The sequence below is a fragment of the Pelecanus crispus genome, chromosome 13 (assembly GCF_030463565.1).
Source record: "Pelecanus crispus isolate bPelCri1 chromosome 13, bPelCri1.pri, whole genome shotgun sequence".
Lineage (NCBI taxonomy): Eukaryota > Metazoa > Chordata > Aves > Pelecaniformes > Pelecanidae > Pelecanus > Pelecanus crispus.
Window position 1 is genome coordinate 8,869,687 of NC_134655.1, and position 19,656 is coordinate 8,889,342.

General features: G+C 47.2%; 1 protein-coding gene across 2 annotated transcripts; it reads right to left on the reverse strand.

The window, feature by feature from the left end:
- Positions 1-390: 390 nt before the first annotated feature.
- Positions 391-5,039, reverse strand: VMA21 (vacuolar ATPase assembly factor VMA21). 2 transcript variants are annotated; one of them, XM_075720676.1, is made up of 3 exons: positions 4,960-5,039; positions 2,994-3,103; positions 391-1,188 (listed from the first exon to the last, which is right to left on the reverse strand). In XM_075720676.1, exons 1-3 carry the CDS (start codon positions 5,013-5,015, stop codon positions 1,046-1,048), a joined length of 309 nt encoding a protein of 102 aa, XP_075576791.1. In that variant the 5' UTR covers positions 5,016-5,039; the 3' UTR covers positions 391-1,045. The 2 variants fall into 2 exon arrangements, with proteins under 2 accessions (XP_075576791.1, XP_075576790.1); XM_075720675.1 differs by having other exon boundaries at positions 4,963-5,015.
- Positions 5,040-19,656: the final 14,617 nt, after the last annotated feature.

Below are 19,656 nucleotides of genomic sequence, written 5' to 3' on the forward strand. Positions count from 1 at the left end.
GTTTTGGCTGGGGTAGAATTAACGTTCTTCACAGTAGCTAGCATGGGACCATGGTTTGGATCTGTGCTGGAAACAGTGCTGGTAACCCAGGGATGTTCGGTTCCTGCTGAGCAGCGCTGACACCGAGCCAAGGCCATGGCTGCCTCTCACCCCACCCCAGCAGCGAGCAGCCCGGGGGGCACAAGGAGCTGGGAGGGAACCCGGCCAGGACAGCTGAGCCCAGCTGCCCAAGGGAGAGCCCACACCCTATGGCCTCACGCTCAGCACACGGAGCTGGGGGAAGGAGGAGGAAGGGGGGGACGTTGGGAGCGATGGCGTTTGGCTGCCCAAGGCACCGTGACGCGGGATGGAGCCCTGCTCTCCTGGGGATGGCTGAGCACCTGCCTGCCCATGGGAAGCACTGAATGGATCCCTTCTTTTGCTTTGCTCGCGTGCGCGGCTTTTGCTTTACCTCTTAAACTGTCTTTATCTCAACCCATGAGTTTTCTCACTTTTATCCTTACGATTCCCTCCCCCATCCCACCAGGGGGTAGTGAGTGAGCAGTGGTGTGGGGCTTAGTTGCCAGCTGTGGTTAAACCACGACACCCACAAATCGGGAAACCACCCACAGCAAAGTGAAATCCCATGTTTTCCACCGTAGTTGGGTAGTGAGTAATGCAGCTTTTTTAACTAGCAATTTAATTCCTCGAAAATGTAATGCTTGCTTCGTGCCAATATTGTTTTCAGAGCAAGCTAGGAAAATACTAGGAATGGCGAAAATAGCTACAGGACTTTTTCAAAAATACATAATTATATTTCATTCTAATTCCAGGTGAAGACCTTCTCAGGTTGACCTAGCAGGGGCTGGCTAAAGAACAACCTCCATCAGCATCAGAGAAAACACTGGTACACATTCAAGACAAACACAAGTCTTATTCTAACCAGAGTTGAGGCATTAGCCTCATTTTTGTACATGTGTATTATACATTTTGAAGAATGCTTTTCCTTCAGCTCACAAAAATTTGATTTACAGTCTGTAGACATCGGATGATGATGATCTTCATTCTAGTCCTGTTTGCCTTCCCGCCACTGTCGAGAACCTTCATTCCATGCTACATATACAAAGAGAGCAAGCACCACATGAACAGTAACTACAGCAACTATGGCAGCATAAAAATAGCTGTCTCTGTCGGACATTCCTAAGGTACCTGAGAAAATAAAGAAAGTAAAGAATTATTAGTTATTAGGAACACTGAAACAGCATATCACAATTCTTCCTAAAGACCAAAGTTACATTTGCTCCTGTATGAAAAGACTGAGCTCAGAAAGATTCATAGGAAAGAATTCACCATGATAATTACAGACCTTGAAACTATTTCTGGAACAAAGCAACACGACAATTATTAAATACTTAAGATAAAACACCCTGGTTTTGAAGTCAACAGCTTAGAGTTCTATAACATTCACTTTTTCCATTACTATCTTCCAGCACCAAATAAACCTCAACATCCTTTTTTTTTTTTAAGTGTAAATCTCTTTGTGGGGCAGGAAAATGGTGGAAGGGGGGATAATCATATAATTTATTTGCCACTATGACAGGATAAAATGGTAGAACAACAACTAAATTTAGAGGACTTCTACCTTCTATATTTAGACCGTAAAACAATAATTCCGCACCAGTTAAGATCACAGAGTCATAGAATCGTTTAGGTTGGAAAAGACCTTTAAGATCATCCAGTCCAACCATTAACCTACACTACCAAGTCCACACTAAACCAATTAAGGGTAGACTAGACTAAACCATGTCCCAAAGTGCTACGTCTACCCATTTTTTGAACGCTTCCAGGGATGGTGACTCCACCACCTCTCTGGGCAGCCTGTTCCAATGCTTGAACTACCCTTTCTGTGAAGTAATTTTTCCTAATATCCAACCTAAACCTCCCCTGGCGCAACTTGAGCCCATAAGAAACACAAATGCATCTCACGTGAAATAAGCCTTCAAATATCAGAAGACCAAATACCAAAATATCATTTCTCTTCATTCATTAAGAAAACCCCAAACCAAAAACCAACCAAACAAAAACCCACACATCACACCACACCAAAAATACCACCCTCCAAACACAAACCCAGTCCTATCAGTGCTGACAGATCTTGCCGTTAACTGACACAGCAAAGTTAAGGCTCAGCTTGCTACACCTCGGGTAGGGAAAAAAAAAAAAAAAAAAAAGCTAAAGAGGATCTTGAAAGTTACTTAACAAGCTTTCAGCTTCAGCCTTCAGAACTACATACAGCAGTATGTACCAGCAGAGAATCATCCTGGAACAACTCAGTTATATATTCACAAACTGCTCTTAAAAGCAGCTGCTTTCTCCCTCCCTCCTCCCTGCTTTTGAAGGAGATACTTTTCTCCTGCAGTATTAGGAAGTTAGTAAAGCCTTGCAGAACCAAGGCTAGAAGAAGGCTGGTTGTTAGCAGTTTGACAGAACTGCTCCACGCAAACAGCTAAAATCTCTCTCTTTTTTTCCTGTTAAAATTAAAAGAAAGCTCTAGAAGCAAACACATTTAATATCTGAAACTGGGTATACGACTTAACTGGTTTTCACTTACAAACGTAGGTATGTTTTAAAAAGCAAAATATAAACCCAGTAAACAACATAATTCTGTCTTGAACACACAAGTAGTTTGCAACACCTGCAAGAAACACATCCCTGGTGATAAAAGTCTGCTGCAAGGTGGTGTTAGATAGCCTTTAGGTAAGGGGAATGATGCACCTGTATACTATATGAACCACTGTATAACAAACAGCAAACATTAGATTGCAGACCACAATGCAGGGAAGGATGCATCGACCATTTATGTAATTTTCTGTTCTAATTAGACATTACAAGGCCTTTAATCTGCATAAGGAAAGAAATATTCAAAACAGGAAGGAGAACAAAGATGCTATTAGAGGATTGTGCTTTTCCTTTTTTTTTGTAATAGTAATGCTAATTGGCAGAAACAGAATTACCTTCAAATATATAAGCCTTTGATGAAAAATATAGCCCAACAGGTAATGTGATCATTAGAGCTGTGAAGAATAGAAGTGTTCTTAAAGTTGATGTTAATGAACCCTCATTTCTGAAATAAATAAGAAAAGTTACACACAGAAGAAAGTCACAATATATATATGCCTGAAACAGGACAAGAACCTGTCTCAAACAGCAGCCAGTTACTTTTCAAGAATTGAGTACATATATCATTTGGAAGCGATAACGACTTGGAGTATGTATTTGTTGGTTGCAACAAAAAAATCACATTATCCAGAACAATGTAATGATTCTGCCAGTCAAAGCTCACAAAGAAGATTTAGAACAGTCTTTAAATTTTTTCCTGTTATTGCTTTGCAAGCATTAACAACATAGGGGGTTTACATCACTGTGTTTATCAGTGTATTATTACATAATTATTAAATATCTAATATTAGAGACACACTTGTCATATGACAGTATTTCGCATTAAAACTTGCCAAGTTCCCTCTTTTTTTTTTTTTTTTTTTCCTGAAAAAAATAACCACAAGTCTAGGCAAATGACAAATCCTACAGGCTAGGCTACAGAGGGAAGTAAGTAGAATGACTTTAACAGCTTACTATTGGAAGTGAAGTTCCTTTTTATTAGGTATTGTTCCTCTATTTAAAATAATTCCTCAGTTTCCACTGAGAAAGTTGGAGTAACTGTAGCAACAATCAGAACACGGAGCCAATACACCAGAACATGAGTGACTTTTTTTGCCTTCACAGACCTAAACCTCGAAGACCTTGAGCAAGAGAATCACAATGAAGGATTATGCACTTGGTAAGGTCTCCCTGAACTTGATCTGCTAGAACGGGTTTTGTGTCTACAAAACACCACACATGGCTTGTTTTTGTGTGCTCTTCCACCAGTTTTCACTCACTCCGCTTGGCTGACTACGTTATTTTATGCTGAAGTAAAGACGTAAGCCAAGCAACACCCTTCTGACTTTCAAAGGCTACCAGATTCAATGGCACGTGTCCTTATGGCTTTGAAACACAAATATGCATAAAAACCAACTCAAGTCAAGAATACGTAATTCTTAAAACTCCCAGGCACGATTTTTGTGTAAGTAGTTTCAAAAAGTTTTATCAAGATATATTTGTGCTGTAGTATATTCCTTGAAATCACATTTTATCCTTGACATATCTCTGGAAAAATAAGTGGAAGTGGGGGGGGAAAAAAAAAAATCTCATCCTCTGACAGCCATCAAATGACAGTGACGTGCAGCCACACGCAGCTTTTACACTAAAGCCAACTGCACTTTCTGCTGGTCATGTACTGCCATACATTCAGGCAGCATATCAATTAGCTTTTTAAAAAAAAAAGACATTCGGAATCTTTACCTTTACTAGAGTTTGTCTCAAGGTCTGTCAGTGTGGAAAACATAACCCCATTCCAACTTTCCCTATGGAAATTAAAAACTATTCTCTATTTAACACCTACCCAGAGAAGATGACCTCCAGCTTATTACCAAAGTTAAAAACGCCACTGCTGACAAATACTTTTCTTACACTGACATACGCTCACCACTCCCCTACGCAGCAAACCCAAATATTCGTGTATAAGCTCAGCCCTAACACGGGGCTCTCGGCTGCAGAGCAGCCTCCACGCCCGGGTTTCGGGGCTGCCCGGGGTTGCGCAGCACGGCCAAGGCAAACCCGGGGGCTCCTCCGGCTCCTCCTGGCCCGAGCTGTCGCCCCCCCGGCCTCGCCAATGGCGCGGGACGGGCAGACACTCTTCCCCGGGTGCCCCCCGCCGCCGCCGCCGCCACCCCGGGCCGGCGGCGCCGGGAGCGGCCTAGCAGACGCGCCTTCCCGCGGGCAGGCTGCGGCCCGCCGCCAGGCCCTGCCGCACCGCAGGGCTGCCTGTCCGCCCCGCCCCGCCCTGCCCGTCGCCAGGCCCTTCCCCTCCCCGGGACTCACTGCCTGAACTCGGACACGGGGACGGCGCCCAGCGCCGCCGTCTCGTAGCGCTCCATCGCCGCCGCCCCGCGCTGCCGCAGCTTCCGGGCTGCCGGGACCGCGCCGGGGTGGGGGGGGCGGGCGCATGCGCAGGGCGGCAGCGCCGCGCGCCGCCGTCTCCATAGCAACCGCGGGGCTGCCGCGGCCTAGCGGCGGGGCGGCCGGGCCCGGCCGGGGAGGGGAGGGGAGGGGGGCATCGCCTCCCAGCCTGGGGCCTGGGCTGCAGCCGCGCTCTGTGTCGTGCGTGGACGGCGTCTGTGCAGGGAGCCGCTCTCCCTGTGTGTGCAGGGAACGCTTCCCCGCGCAGGCTCGCCGCGGGCTTGGAGCAGCGGCGCGATCTGTGCCGCTCGGCAGTGCCTGCCCTGAGGGGGATGGGAAGTGCCTGTGCGCGGCGGAACTGCAGCCGAGCGCCCCGACGCTTGGGTGTGTTGGGTGAGGGTCAAGGCTTCTGTCGTGCTTTAGCCCCAGCCGGCAGCCAAGCACCAGGGTGCCGCTCGCTCACTCCCCTGCCCCGGTGGGATGGGGAGAGAATCGGAGGAGTAAGAGCGAGAAACACTCCTGGGGTGAGGGAAGAACAGTTGAATAATTGAAATAAAGTAAAAGAGTAATGATAATAGTAACAATATAATAATGATAATAATAATATACAAAGCAAGTGATGCACAATGCAATTGCTCACCACCCGCCGACCGATACCCAGACAGTTCCCGAGCAGCGATCGCTGCTCCCCAGCCACCCCCCCCCCAGTTTCTATACTGAGCATGATGCCATATGGTATGGAATAGCCCTTTGGGCAGTTTGGATCAGCTGTCCTGGCTGTGCCCCCTCCCAGTTTCTCATGCACCTGGCAGAGCATGGGAAGCTGCAAAGTCCTTGACTAGCACACGCAGTACTGAGCAACAACTAAAACATCAGCGTGTTATCAACATTATTCTTATCCTAAATCCAAAACACAGCACTATGCCTGCTACTAGGAAGAAAATTAACTCTATCCCAGCCGAAACCAGGACAGCTTTCCAGCAAATGGCAGGGGTCTTGGTGCCAAAAAAAAAAAAAAAAAAAAAAGTTTATTGACATGTTTTGATAAACTCGGCTGTACAAAACACCGTAAATGACAAAAGTCAGGCAAGGGCTAAGGCATTCTCTAAAGGGAAGCTGCAAAGTTTCTCTATGTTGTCCTGTCAGGAGGGAGGTTTGTTCTCTTACAGGTTTCCTGCTTTGCCTGGCACTAAAGTTAATCAAAATTCCTTCTCCAGCCAAAGATGAAATTTCTGGTCAAAATCTGAAAGAAACAGTCCCCAGCGTAACTATCAGGTGCTGCAAAGGAGAGACCAAGGACTGGGGCAGCTTTCACTGCTGTAGCCTGGCTGAGCACTAAGTATTTCCAAGATGACTGTTTAAACTATTAATTCACGTTCCTGTTGAAGCTACTCTGCTCAAATACTCACCAAGGGATGGACTTGAACCCAGCTTTTCAGCAGAAGACCAGAGTGTTACAATCTCTGTGCTATGCAATCAGCCTCATTTGCAGGGGAATTAATTGTTTATACTCAATGGACAGCTCTAGCAGGAACGCAAAGCATTGCAAGCTTCCAAACAATAGCTCTGGAAGCTGTTTAATTGAAATGTTGCCATTTAATTGAATCTCATATACCACAGCAATACCATATTCGCCCCTTTTATGGTAAAACCATGTTGCTATCTTACCACTCAGCCATGCCAAATCTGAATTGTGTGAGTCACTAACTCCACGCGTGACTCTTTCCTCACGTTATCCTGCAGCATGCAGACATCCAGCGTTTCTGCAGCCCAGCACCGTGGCCTCTGCCCTGCTCCCTGTTGCAGAGCCACATCGCATGTGGCACAGCACGGTGGCCTCTTCCTTCTCTCGTGGGCCAGCATGGCATCCTGCTACCTATGACCCTAGAAGAGAAGAAATATGAAAGAGGGTTGTTTTCCTTGCAAGCAATAAGCTCAGAAAATAAGCATTTTGCTCTTGGTAAGTCCTGCTGTAAGCTTGCCTCCCGGAGCTTGCTCTGAGTGAATTTCCCTCCTCCGGGCTAGAGGCAATGGACACTGCGCTGCGCCAGCAGCTACAGCGTGTAAAGGTGGGAGGGAAGGAGCAACACTGCCTGCAGCACTGATTTTCTCCCCTATGACTGTGAATAGCGAAGCCTTTTATCATGTTTCGTCCAGTACCTGTGAGAAAGAAGGTGAGTTTTGTTAGAAGCATTTTTTCTCAGCAGCGAACATAGCTCGGCTGGCGGCTCCCTCCTGTTCGTTAAGACGCAGCACAGTTCAGGCTGTTCAGTGCTTACGGAGGAAGGTCTGGCTCTCGTGGTCACACTTTCACTATAAACCAACTGATTTTACGCTCTTTTAAGACATGACAGCCCTCCTCTCATTTGATTCCACTGCTGCCTGAGCCAGCAAGAGAGACGATTTGCATGAGAGGGGCAGAAGGGGGCTGGTGTGGACCGGGGGGGTGCCTTGTAGCCCATGCCCAGTTGGATGGGGATGGAAGGAGGGTTTGCTGTGTAACATGAGCTTAAAACTTCAAACTAGTTCTTAAAAACATCTAATTAAACTCCAGCTAGCCATTCACAAAATCCAACCCAAATGTGCGAGCAGGTTTTGTTTATGGATTACTTAGCGAACAAAAATAATTTGGCAAAAAAATCAGTGCATAGTTAAAATATAAATCAGATGACTGAAAAATATTAATATAGGTGCGGTGAACATTCAATCACTACATCCATGATGTTCTTTCCACTTCTGGTTTGACTTTCCTCTTTGTTTCCCCAGTAGGAAAAGTAATGACTTAAGACAAAAACAACAAAACAAGGAAACATAAAAGTGAAATAAGTCTCACATCATATAAACTTACCAGAAAGATGCATATCAATCATTAGAAAGTAGCAAATCACTCAAGTCTTAACAGCCCAAGTCATTAATTTTTAAGATAAAATTACTTCATATCTCATCAGACTGATGCTTTCATCTACTAGACCAGTAACAATTTTGCTGAATGATTTCCTGCACGTTTAACTACTTTTCTTTCATGAGCATGTAAGGGAAATACAAAACTATTACAAAAATTATGCAACTGTGAGAAAAAAAAAAGCTTTTTTTTTGCATTTTTGTGTCAGTTATTTTAAAAGATCTGGAGCATACAAAGTCTTGTCAGTTTGCATCAGGTTTTGTACATCAAGTATTCCAAAATTTCAGGCAGACCACAGACCTGTCTTACCTTTTGGATTACAGAGCACATATAAAATTTGCCCTTAAGCAGAAACTGTGCTGCAAGCACAAGCAGCTGCCAATTTAGCTGAGATCAAAGATCTGCTACTCTAAGACGCTGTCCTTCAACAACAACCACCACGGGATGTTTGAAGAATAGAAAAAATAAAGCCCATACAGAGCAATTCCTTTCCTGGGACACTGTCCCAGCTCCCAGCACTGAGCTCTATGGAGAGGAGCACGTGCCCATGAAGGGATTCCTGTTTTCCTGTTTGTCCAGCAAATGCAGCGAGAAAGCCTGTTAGTCTGGTAACTCTGGCCACGCACCTCCAAGTGCTTGGAGCATTTTCTTTTCCTCCTCAGCTTCATTCGTGCTGCAGCCCCTTTAGCTGCTCCCTGTGAACTGCCTTGCAGCCTGCCTGTAAAAGATCAAAAGCAACGTGAAAACGCAAGCTGTTGTGTAACGGCTGAACTGGGTTCATTTGGGCTCCTTTGGCGTAGCGAGCGCATTTCGAAATTCAGACTGAGAAGAGAGCCTGTGCGGACGGGGTGCTCCGCAACGCAGGAGCACGGAGGCCCCTGCTTTTTTGGGGGTCTGCATCGCAGCAAGGGTGCAGAGCAGCCGGGAAGGTGCCTGCTGAAGCAATACCATCTAGCGGCAGATGGAGAAAAAGAATCCCCCCCAACAAGTGCAGAGCTGGAAAGGTGACAACTGGAAAGATAATATGTAAAAGCAAACCCACCTGCTTGTGAATATTTTTTTTTTCCCAAGGTTTGTTTCCATGGTAATGCATCAAAAATGAAGGTATAGAACAGATGATCAGAAAAGGAGCTGGAGCGGGGAAGGGACCGTGGTTACTGGTGCCAGTAACAGACTCGGGTTACGAGGCCTGATCTTGCAGAAGTGCCGAGTGACCCCAAGGGTCTGGCTTTTGAAATGAGATTTCCCAGCTACAAACAAACAGCGCTATGCAGCGTCAGCTTTGAAGCTGTTAACCACTCGCTTAGAATTGGTAAATGTTTCTATGTGGTTAGAGCTTAGCCCCAGAGGAGATGGTGTAGAAGAAAGAGCAGCTACGAGACGGCTTTATTTCAATCACGGTTTGCCATGGCTGGGGGAAGGATGTATAATGTTTGTGACTGGATTCGCAGCGTGGCAGGACAATTCCTATATAAGAGAGCTGGCATTTTAAGGGAGTGATAACGTCTTTTATTGCACCACCTGATAGAGCTTGAGCAAACAAATAGACAATTCTAGGGGCTCTCAATCTCTTTTGCTGAATAATAAGGACTTCTGTGCTGGAACACTGTCCATTTTTTTTCCAGTGATGTCAGCTGATCTAATTAAAGATGTTAGCTCTTCCTACCAAACCCTTCCTCTTTCAGTTTCTTGACGTTCTTGGCTCCATCAATACTACAAATTGTCTCTATTTATCTGTTTTGTGCACCTCCACACACCAGAAAGAGAGATACTTTTCACAAAAGGTGAAATGAATGGATTGGCTAACTCTTCGTGATACTCCAGGCCAAAAGTCCAACTTTTCAATAAAGCATAGAGCATGTTGCATAGTTGGCCACCAGCTTCTGTGGAAATAGAACCAGAGTAACGTTAATGCTTTGGGTTAGCAAAGAAACCATTTATAAGGGCATTAGGGGGTTATATTCCCTGTTATGGTCCTGTTGCTGTTATTGCACATCCCAGGATGAGTTAGAGCAAAGAGCTAAGACGCCCCTATTAGCTAACAGAACTTAGAAGTCTCTCAGTCTAATTTCCAGCTCCTGCTATTATTGCTGTCATTGTGCAAAGAAAACATAGGGCTACTGATGGAAGTGGCTGCATTCCACAGGCGTTGTGAAATACTTGAGGCGCCTACATTAATAGAATGGGAAAGGCTTCATTCCCACAGCTGATGTAAGTCAATCCATACTTACCAATTACAGGTGAGACTCCAGATACTGAAGGAAAGAGAAATCCCCTTTTTCTGTAATCAAAGTCATACAAGTTACATGCAATTAAACCGGTATGTGACATTTTATACCTCTGCCCAGACAAACAGTGCTGACTATAGAGTGGATGTTGTGGATTTGGTTTGCAGGTTTTGGGGGCCGGTACTTCTGAAAAATAGTGTGTGTTAGCACAAATGCACAGAAGACACAGCCCCTTCCCACTGCTATTTGGGTTATAGTTAGCTTTGGAAAATAAAAGAGTTTTTTGTGAAGGTGGAGGGTTATAGGGGTGATATTTCTCTTCTGCAGAATATAAAAAAAAGCCAGATAGTCCAATCCAGTGCATCAGGCAGCATGGGAAAGACCTCACACCGGGAGCAGCAGCCTCACAGCACTGGTTTGCCATGATGGGCAATGTGTATAAAAAGTGCTTGGAATTTGAAAACCCTCAGAGAGTTCATTAAAATCCCAGTTTTGAGGTACTGTAGCAGTAAGCTGCAAAGGGACGGGCTTAACCCTCAGGCAGGCAGGCTGCTGTAATGCCTGGCACCCGCGTTCGACCGCAGGGGCTTGTAGGGCTTGTTTTATTTCACAACATCAGTGCATCCAGGGTTTACCTCTGAGCTCGAGACCAGATGAAAATCTGTTCCTCAACTGTAACTTGATCATGCGTGCAAAAAAAGTCACATCTAACTAATTTCACACTAGATTATTAGATAAAATTTCACAGTATTGTTTAGCTGAGACAGACCACAAACCACTTTCCACTTTTGCCAAAAGGGTTTTGTCACAAAGGGGAGATCCTGTTTCTAGTTAGTACTAGAAATTTTTCAAGAAAAAAATCTTCAGCGAAGGCAGAACATCTGGGTTGCTCTAAGTGCCCAGGAAAACCGTCAAAAACTGGGGACGTTTCTACATTTATATCCAAACACAGAGGCACTAAACCATTCATCTAGGGTTACGTGGGGTCTTCTGCATTTCTTCTTAGGTGTTTATCTTCCCTATCTGATTCTTTAAGGAATTTACCTGCACCTGTACTAGCAAACCAGTTAGGGCTGAGGCGCAGGGGAGAACTCTACCTGCCATCATCCCCATTACATCTTTGCCAGCTTGCCCCTGGAGCGGGTTTGTCCTGCAGCAGCCAGCGCTCTGTGGGCACTGAGCAGGGACAGCCAGGCAGCACCGGGTCCCAGCAGGTGACATAGAAAAAAAACATGTTCTCTTGCTGTGTTCACAGGCACCACTGGAAGCCAGACGGTGGCTAGAACAAATACAACCAGGCAGTTATATCTCTTCTATCAGCAGAGCAGGTTTCGAGGTTGGCATACTCACCTCTAGGCAGGGCGGGATGTGGCCAGGGCTGCAGCGCGCTGGGAGCAGTAGGGAAAGAGAGATCCATCAGTCTGAATAGCAGGGGATTGTGTGACAAACATTAAATGTGGCCCTCAGCTCCACACACACAAAGAAACTGGAAAAGCGGTTGTTTCCTGGGCAGGTCTAGAGACAAGTTTTATAGAGCACAGAAACTTGCGTGGGTTTTATGGCTCGAATAATGTCTACTCATAAAAAGGGTGTTGTTTTATGCAATGGGAACTGTAAGACTTTATGCCTACTAGCCCTGGGATGACAGCCCTTTTCCTTCAAAAGATACCCTCAGTAGCAGGACTGCAGCCATGCCTTGCTTACAGGGGAGCGCAGAAGCAGCAGGAAGAAACCTGGGTCTCCAGTAAGTTCTTCAGAAGGGCCTGGTGTGAAGCATTCCTCTTTGGCTTTGAGACTAATATTATTAGTGGAGAATAAGAGGGAAAGGGTTCTTTGCTATGGGGCTGGATTATGGCCGTACCCACGTGGCTTCCCTTTCTGCTGCCTGGCAGTCGGGTTGGCCAAGTTGTCATGTTACAGCCTTCTTAGGCAGCGCATGGGGCCAGAAGACAACAGAGTCGTGCTGTTTGCATTCTGTCCCCCGTGATACACCTGCCGATGGGAGATTCATGGCTCCCCAGCTGCTTCAGCACTGGCCCTCGGGATCTAGTACCATTATTTCAGCAAAGAATTGGACCACATTTTACCTTCATCTTCCAGAGTCAGAAACAAAACAAAAAAACCCAAACGCCCCACATAGTGGAAAAGGATACCTGAAAAGACTGATGGTTATCAAAGTGACATGGTGAACAAAAAATTACTTCTCAGTGCTATGACTGTGGTCCGTCATAAATGGCTGAGAATGAGCGTGAAAATATAATTGTTACCATTATTCATATGCACGAGTGCACACTGTAAACTCTTCCTCTCCCCAGATCTGTGAAGCTCTGTCTCAAAGGCTGCTATTCTTGGCAGACCTGTAAGGATACAATTACATTGCTTACTACCAATGTTAAGTCCTTGAAAGGACAGTACAGGGGTAGAAGTACTTCCAAAGCCCATTCAGGGACATGAATGCAAATTCTCTGTTCTGAAAATAATCCAATTTATGAAATGCAGTCCTCATTGTGGTTAGGTCTCCAAGTCCCAAACTCCTTCAAAATGAATTAGAAACCAAAGGTTTCTGGCACTAACCAGGTCCTGGCAGACCTCTCGCCATCTTTTTATAGACAGAACTGGGGAAATCTTTGTCCAGGCACTGCGAGCAACTGGCAACAGAGACCAGAGACGTTTAAGAAGGTCTTAGTGGAGCAATCAAACCCCAACAGATTCAGCTAAATACTTCTGGGACCCCCATTCCCATATCTGATACTAAAGAACCTGCCCAAGTCATAGAAACTTATACAGATGGTGGCAAAGGAGGGACTTAAACTCACATTTCTCATATCACGGTTATGTGCACAAAACAGATTTTTTTCTTTTTCCCCCTTTAATAAGAAGGAATCTTCTGCAGATTTTTTACCTAAAACTACCGTGTTGATGATAGATAAGTCAAAATAAAGCAACTGGAAGAAATGCATATATTTAATTGTTGTTTGCCCCAGCTTTTTGTTGCTGCCATTGAAGATCATTGTGAAAATGTGAGATAAAGTTAGGGGCTTTGCATATTTGTCTGCAGGTGCAAAACTTAGAAGATAAGGTGGAAAGAACAGCTGCTGTATGCAAAAGTGGCCCCCTGAAAGTAGTCATTGGTGCATTTGAGTAGTCACCAGAGTTCAAACAAATAGTATTACCAGGTGAGACCTACAAGCCAGCTATGTCCGTGCTGTGTAGACAGACAAACGGAATAAAGATAAAAGAGGCAAAATGCTCTGTTTGGCTGACCAGAGCATGCTTTGGGGCACAGCGTTTCTGTGGATCACCGTAGAAAAGAAAGAATTAAAACTGTCTCCATGCTCCAGAAAAAAATGTCAGAAATACAGGTGTCAGCTTCTGCTAGACACCTCAGAACTGCATCTCTCCACTTCCTAAAACATTTGGCTTTGTGGTGAAAGTACCCACTCCCAAAGGAGGAGAAAGAGCACATTCAGCCGAGCTGTAGCTCTGCAGTTGGCGCTCAACATTCCCCTGGGTGCTGTGGCACAGGTTGATTTCAGGTGAACCATAGGGCTCTCAAGCTAAGCAGAAAGATGTGGTATAGACAGGTAGATCGATAGACACAGACATATACATACGCGTGTACTTTAAACCAGAGACAAGAAAGACAATGCTTGGGAGTAAATAATACTATATCACAAAAATTAGTGATACTATAATATAACTGCATTGTGTGGGAGGATTTTAAAACCTGTCATTTCTTTGTCGAAACAGTCCTAAAAGTGAAGGATTTCTGATGAGCTTCACAACATCAATTACATGAAAATTGCTTTCCCTTCTCCCCGCTCCCAAGAATCTCTATTTTATTTTCATTGCAACTGACACAAAAAATGGTCCCTGTTCATCCTGTGTCCTGGAAAGCATTACAGAGATCCAGCATGCCGGGCCAACCCCACCACAAAATTTATAAAATTTTATAAAATTACCAGCTTTTCCCCCATCCTGTTACATGCTAAGCCATCCATCAGTATGACACTGATGTTATTTGCATTCTCCGGTAAAACAAATGGTAATATTCTTATAGCCATACAGGATGCCAACAGCTTAGGATGTAAGCCAGACTTCCTCAACTCAATTAATAGCGTAGCTAAATTTTAACTGAAACTGTGGTTTCAGTTCTGTCCTTTGTGTGTGCCATCTTAATTAGCTAATAAAAATCTCCAAGGTCAGCTACACTGACAGCAGTTCTTTGTTCGGATCCAGTACTCACCCAAAAGGTATTTGAATCCAGCCAGCGCCTCAGTTTGGCTTTCAGGCGAATGAACACTGCTCGGAGGCGACCACGGATGTCTGTATTGAACTTACTGTGGTGGGCTGACCCTGGCTGGATGCCAGGTGCCCACCAAGCCGCTCTGTCACTCCCCCTCTCAACTAGACAGGGGAGAGAAAAATACAACGAAAAGCTCGTGGGTCGAGGTAAGGACAGGGAGATCACTCAGCAGTCACCGTCAAGGGCAAAACAGACTTGACTTGGGGAAAGTCAGTTTAATTTATTACCAATCAAAACTGAGTAGGGTAATGAGAAATAAACCCAAATCTTAAAACATCTTACCCCCCACCCTTCCCTTCTTCCCAGGCTAAACTTCATTCCCAATTTTCTCTACCTCCTCCCCCCGAGTGGTACAGGGCGATGGGGAATGGGGGTTGCGGTCAGTTCATCACACCTTGTCTCTGCTGCTCCTTCCTCCTCAGGGGAGGACTCCTCACACTCCTCCCCTGCTCCAGTGTGGGGTCCCTCCCACGGCAGACAGTCCTCCACAAACTTCTCCAACGTGGGTCCTTCCCACGGGCTGCAGTTCTTCACGAGCTGCTCCAGCGTGGGTCCCTCCCACGGGGTGCAGCCCCTCAGGAGCAGCCTGCTCCAGCCTGGGTCCCCCGCGGGGTCCTCAGCCCTGCCAGCAAACCTGCTCCAGCCTGGGCTCCTCTCTCCACGGGGCCACAGCTCCTGCCAGGAGCCTGCTCCAGCACAGGCTTCCCCCGGGGTCACAGCCTCCTTGGGGCACATCCCCCTGCTCCGGCGTGGGCTCCTCCCCAGGTGCAGGGGAATCTCTGCTCCCCGTGGGCCTCCGTGGGTGCAGGGGCACAGCTGCCTCGCCATGGGCTGCACCAGGGGTGCAGGGGAATCTCTGCTCCGTGCCTGCAGCACCTCCTGCCCTCCTTCTGCACTGACCTCATGGGCTGCAGGGCTGTTCCTCTCACATATTCTCACTCCTCACTCCAGCTGCAGTTTGTGTCCAATTTTTCTTTTCTTTCCCCCTTCTTAAGCAGGTTATCACAGAGGCACTACCACCATCGCTGATGGGCTCAGCCTTGGCCAGTGGCAGGTCCATCTTGGAGCCAGCTAGCATTGGCTCTATTGGACATGGGGGAAGCTTCTGGCAGCTTCTCACAGAAGCCACCCCTGTAGCCCCTCCGCTACTGAAACCTTGCCATGCAAACCAATACACTTACCGGGCAGCACAGTTCATAGTTTCTCCATCAAGAAGGATGGAGAGGTGCAAGTCGGGCTTCTCTCTTTGCCCGGCTTTCCTGCTAGGCACAAGGAGGAGCAAGTCACCAGGAGATGCAGCTCTCTAGCAGGCAGTGAAGGACCCTGCTCCACAGACCCCGGCTGGATGGGATGCAGTCACAGGGAGACATGAAGGGGGCAAAACACCCTGCATGTTGCAGAGGCCAGTGTTTCTCAACCTTTCCCTTCGACATGATGACCCCTCCTTCCAAGTGAAGACTTCTCATCACCTCTTTTCAGCGTACAGGCAAACACAACAGTGCTGCCTCTGTAATTGGTTTGCATGTAGGGACGTGTGTGTTTTGAGAAGCTGATGAAGAACAGGGAGCCTTGGAGGACCTTGAGATGCAGAAGTCTGGGCAAGATTATCTTTGCTTTCCTCTGTCATAACTTTCCATTACCTCATGTCTCTGCCCCATGACTTCCCTCCCCATACAGGCGCACACTCCTGTTATCCATGTGAAAATGAGAAAACACCCCTTTCCCTCTGTCAGGTCTTTCACCAGAACACCAGAAGATTGCTACCCCTTCTCCTGCTCATCCACAACTGAACTGGCTTCTTCTACTACTGAAGTAGCCCCACAGTAGTTATCTACTTGGTGCTGGCTGAAAGGTCTCTGCTCTATCATCCCCTCATGGTAAAAATTACAGACAATAATTAAAGTTAGTGATTAAACGTGTTAGAAAACATAAAACACAAAAAGCTTTGCTATGTGCTAGTTATGCTTCAAAGCTGCAAAGTCTGCAGCGAACAGCACACATCTGAGTACACCGCGTACAGGACATGGAAATGTGAGCATCAGCTCCACATAGCCCCAGGCTAGATGACAGATGCTTCTGTTTCACTGACGCCCGCCAATGATATGGCAATCATTTTCTAAATAAATAATATTCACATTTTGTTGAATCTCCCTGCCTCTTTCTTGCAGGGAGATGTTTCTCTTGCTGGTCTTTCCTTTGCTTGTTACTGTTTCTGCTGAGGTTAGCAGGAATTTGGCCTTTAACAAAATCTCATGTTAAGACACGGTGACTGGTGCATGCAGAGGAAAAAAGGTCTCTTTTTCTGGCCAATTCATCTTCAGCTTAGAAGGTCCCATTCAAAAATTAATCTCATATATTGAAAAATGGATAAGTATGATGTAACTGTGGTTATCAGTAAACTCAATTAAGGATTAGGGTGTTCCTTTCACTGCTATGGCAAAACTACAATCTTTCCCCTGGGAGCGTTAACTAGCAAACACTTAACTCTGAGTCTTAACTTTATGTGCATGGACTCTCGCTGCTGCTGATCTGTTCCTGAAGACGCATAAGACTGGGCCAGCAGATACCCTGTCAGCTGTACCTGCCCTGGAGCTGGTTTTCCACTTACTTGAAGGCAATTGGCGCTTGATCATATTACTGCTCACCAGCCTCTCCAGCAAGCCTGGAGCAGAGGGACTTGGCTTGTAGTTTGACTTCCCCAGCCCTTCCCCTACGTCAGACATTCAGATGCTGCACGCTTTTAGGGTTTTACTTCTTCTATAAAGGCAAATGCATAATGCCAGAGGGGATTTTTTTTTTTTCTTTTTCCCCTTCAGGCCACCTGTGGAGCCTGCAATGTCCCACTCCTCCCCAGAACCCAACATTGCTCATCTGTTTTCCTCCCCCCACAGCAGCTTTGCTGTCAAATAGCATCAATGCTAATGGGACAGATTCTTCAGAGCTCAGTCTGTGATTTCCACTATATAGCATTAACTTCAAAAAAGGAAAAGTATTAGTATCTCAGTAGAACTTGCATGAGCAACACCAAGCCTCGTGAGGAGCTGAAGAACAAGGTCCTCCTCCTCGGACCTTAGCCCTGGTCCCCAGCAAAGTCCTTTCTAAGTAGTCCAATGAAGAAAACCATACCAGAAGCTTCCCCTGCTATTTGTCAGCATCTGAGAGCCTCACTCTGTTGAACTGTAGGTCACTACTACCTGCAAAAGAATCATAGAATCATTTAGGTTGGAAAAGACCTTTAAGATCATCCGGTCCAACCATTAACCTAACATTACCAAGTCCACACTAAACCAATCAAGGGTAGAGTAGGCTAAACCATGTCCCAAAGTGCCACGTCTACCTGTTTTAAGAAGTGGCCCTGAAAGACAGCAAAGCTTCACCGTAGCCGGAGCTCAGGGCGGCTCGGGGCGCCCGGCTGCTGCGGGCGTCCTGTTCCTCACTCCGAGCAACACCTGCACCGAGGCTGGTGCGCAAACGCTCCGGAACCCGCTTCCCCGCTCCGGCATCTCCCAGCGCCTCGAGGAGCAGGGGACCGGGGTGAGTCGCCCCAAATGAGGCTTAGCGCAGGTGGCCGAGAAGAGGCCTGGTGCAAAGAGGGGATGCTTCAAAGAGCCTGAGGCGCTGCGCTCCGCGCCGGGGACCTCTTCCAGCCGCCGCCTGCGCGGAGCGCACCGCGCCCAGCAGAGGCACCGGGGCCTGCCCAAGCCCCGCACCCCGTTTGTGCTTCCCAGGCGCGATCCCTGCGGGTGCCGGGGCTGCAGGACGGTAAATAACCAAACCCTTCGCCTCCCCCCGCCGCCGAGCAGGGCTGGGGGCGGCCCCGGGGCCCGCACGCGCCCGGGCCCCTGCCCCCCCCCCGACGGCGGCCGCTAGGTGGCGCTGCTCAGCCGGCGACGAGCGCGCGCTGCCGTTCCGGCAGCCCCGGGCAGGGAGGGCCGGGGGCTCCGTCCGCCGCGCTTCGCCGGAACGCTGCTGTGAGGCCCCTTCTGGAAGCAGGCTGCGCTTCTCTGAAATTATTTCGGTCGAGAAAGAAACGTAGCTGGGCCCTAATCAAAGAAGTTCATTTCTGGCTGTTAAAGGGGAACAAATTCCACAGTATTTCACAATCCAGCATCCAGCTCGATGATCTCTCGAGGTCCCCCCCAACCCAAAGCATTCTATGATCCACCTCTCATTTAGAGACTCCGCAGCTTTACAGTCCTCACCTGCTTTGCCCACCCGTGGGCTGTCAGACGGGCGAACGCAGCTCGAACCACGGCGGTGCCCGCGCGCCCCCGCTGCGAGCAGAACCCCAAGTCCTCGCGCCGGGGAGCGCGGGGGCCTCGCGCAGCCGTTTCCGCGGCAGACCTGGGCCGTGCCCAGGGACGCTCACGAAAGGCTGCACACGAGTTCAGAAAGAGCAGGACCTGTTGATGCTCGTGTCCGTTCTAAACTTTAGTACAGGTAATTACCCTGTATTTAAATTATCTCTGTGTTCTACTGAGATACTAATACTTTTCCTTTTTTGCAGTTAATGCTATATAGTGGAAATCGCAGACTGAGCTCTGAAGAATCTGTCCCATTAGCATTAACGCTATTTGACAGGCCAGAGTCTGACCTAAAGGCCATGAAAGCAGAGAAGACTGCTGTTGCCTCGGGTGAATATCGGCAGGTCGCTACGACCACACCACGGGGGAAATTTGTGCCCTTCAATAGCTGTGTGAGAGCAGCCAGCCTGAAGGTGACAATTTCCCGAGACAGAACATCTCATCTCGCCAGAGATCGGGTCAGGTGTAAACACACTTCTCCTCTGATACACAAAAGCATAATTACAGTTCCTGGAATTGCTCTGGAAAGAGCGCTGATAGCTTTCCCCTGCAAAGAAAACGAAACTCACAAGAATGCGTTTTTCTTCTCCCTTTCTTCCATCAAATTATGCCCAGGAACTCCCTCAGATATGTATTTTTTCACTCAGCACATGCCACTTCAGCTGGGCTGGATCCATCCACAAAAGATGCTGAACAGTTGGTGCTTAGCCCACACAAAATCCCATCCACATCCACAGATAAGGTGTTCCTCTACTTTTCTCACCTACAGGACTTGATTCAGCTGGTATTTTCAAAGCACGCAGAAGCCAGAGAAGCAGCTATTCTCCCTAGCTCATTTACGCAGTTTCAGTGGTTGGGTGGCCATCCCAGACTGAGGAG

Excerpts from the sequence above, each read along its gene's own strand:
- VMA21 (XM_075720676.1), bottom strand. The coding sequence starts at position 5,015 with ATGGAGCGCTACGAGACGGCGGCGCTGGGCGCCGTCCCCGTGTCCGAG. Across the intron at positions 3,104-4,959 it reads CCCGTGTCCGAGTTCAGGCA|AAATGAGGGTTCATTAACAT; the intron begins GTGAGTCCCGGG and ends TATTTATTTCAG. Across the intron at positions 1,189-2,993 it reads AAAGGCTTATATATTTGAAG|GTACCTTAGGAATGTCCGAC; the intron begins GTAATTCTGTTT and ends TTATTTTCTCAG.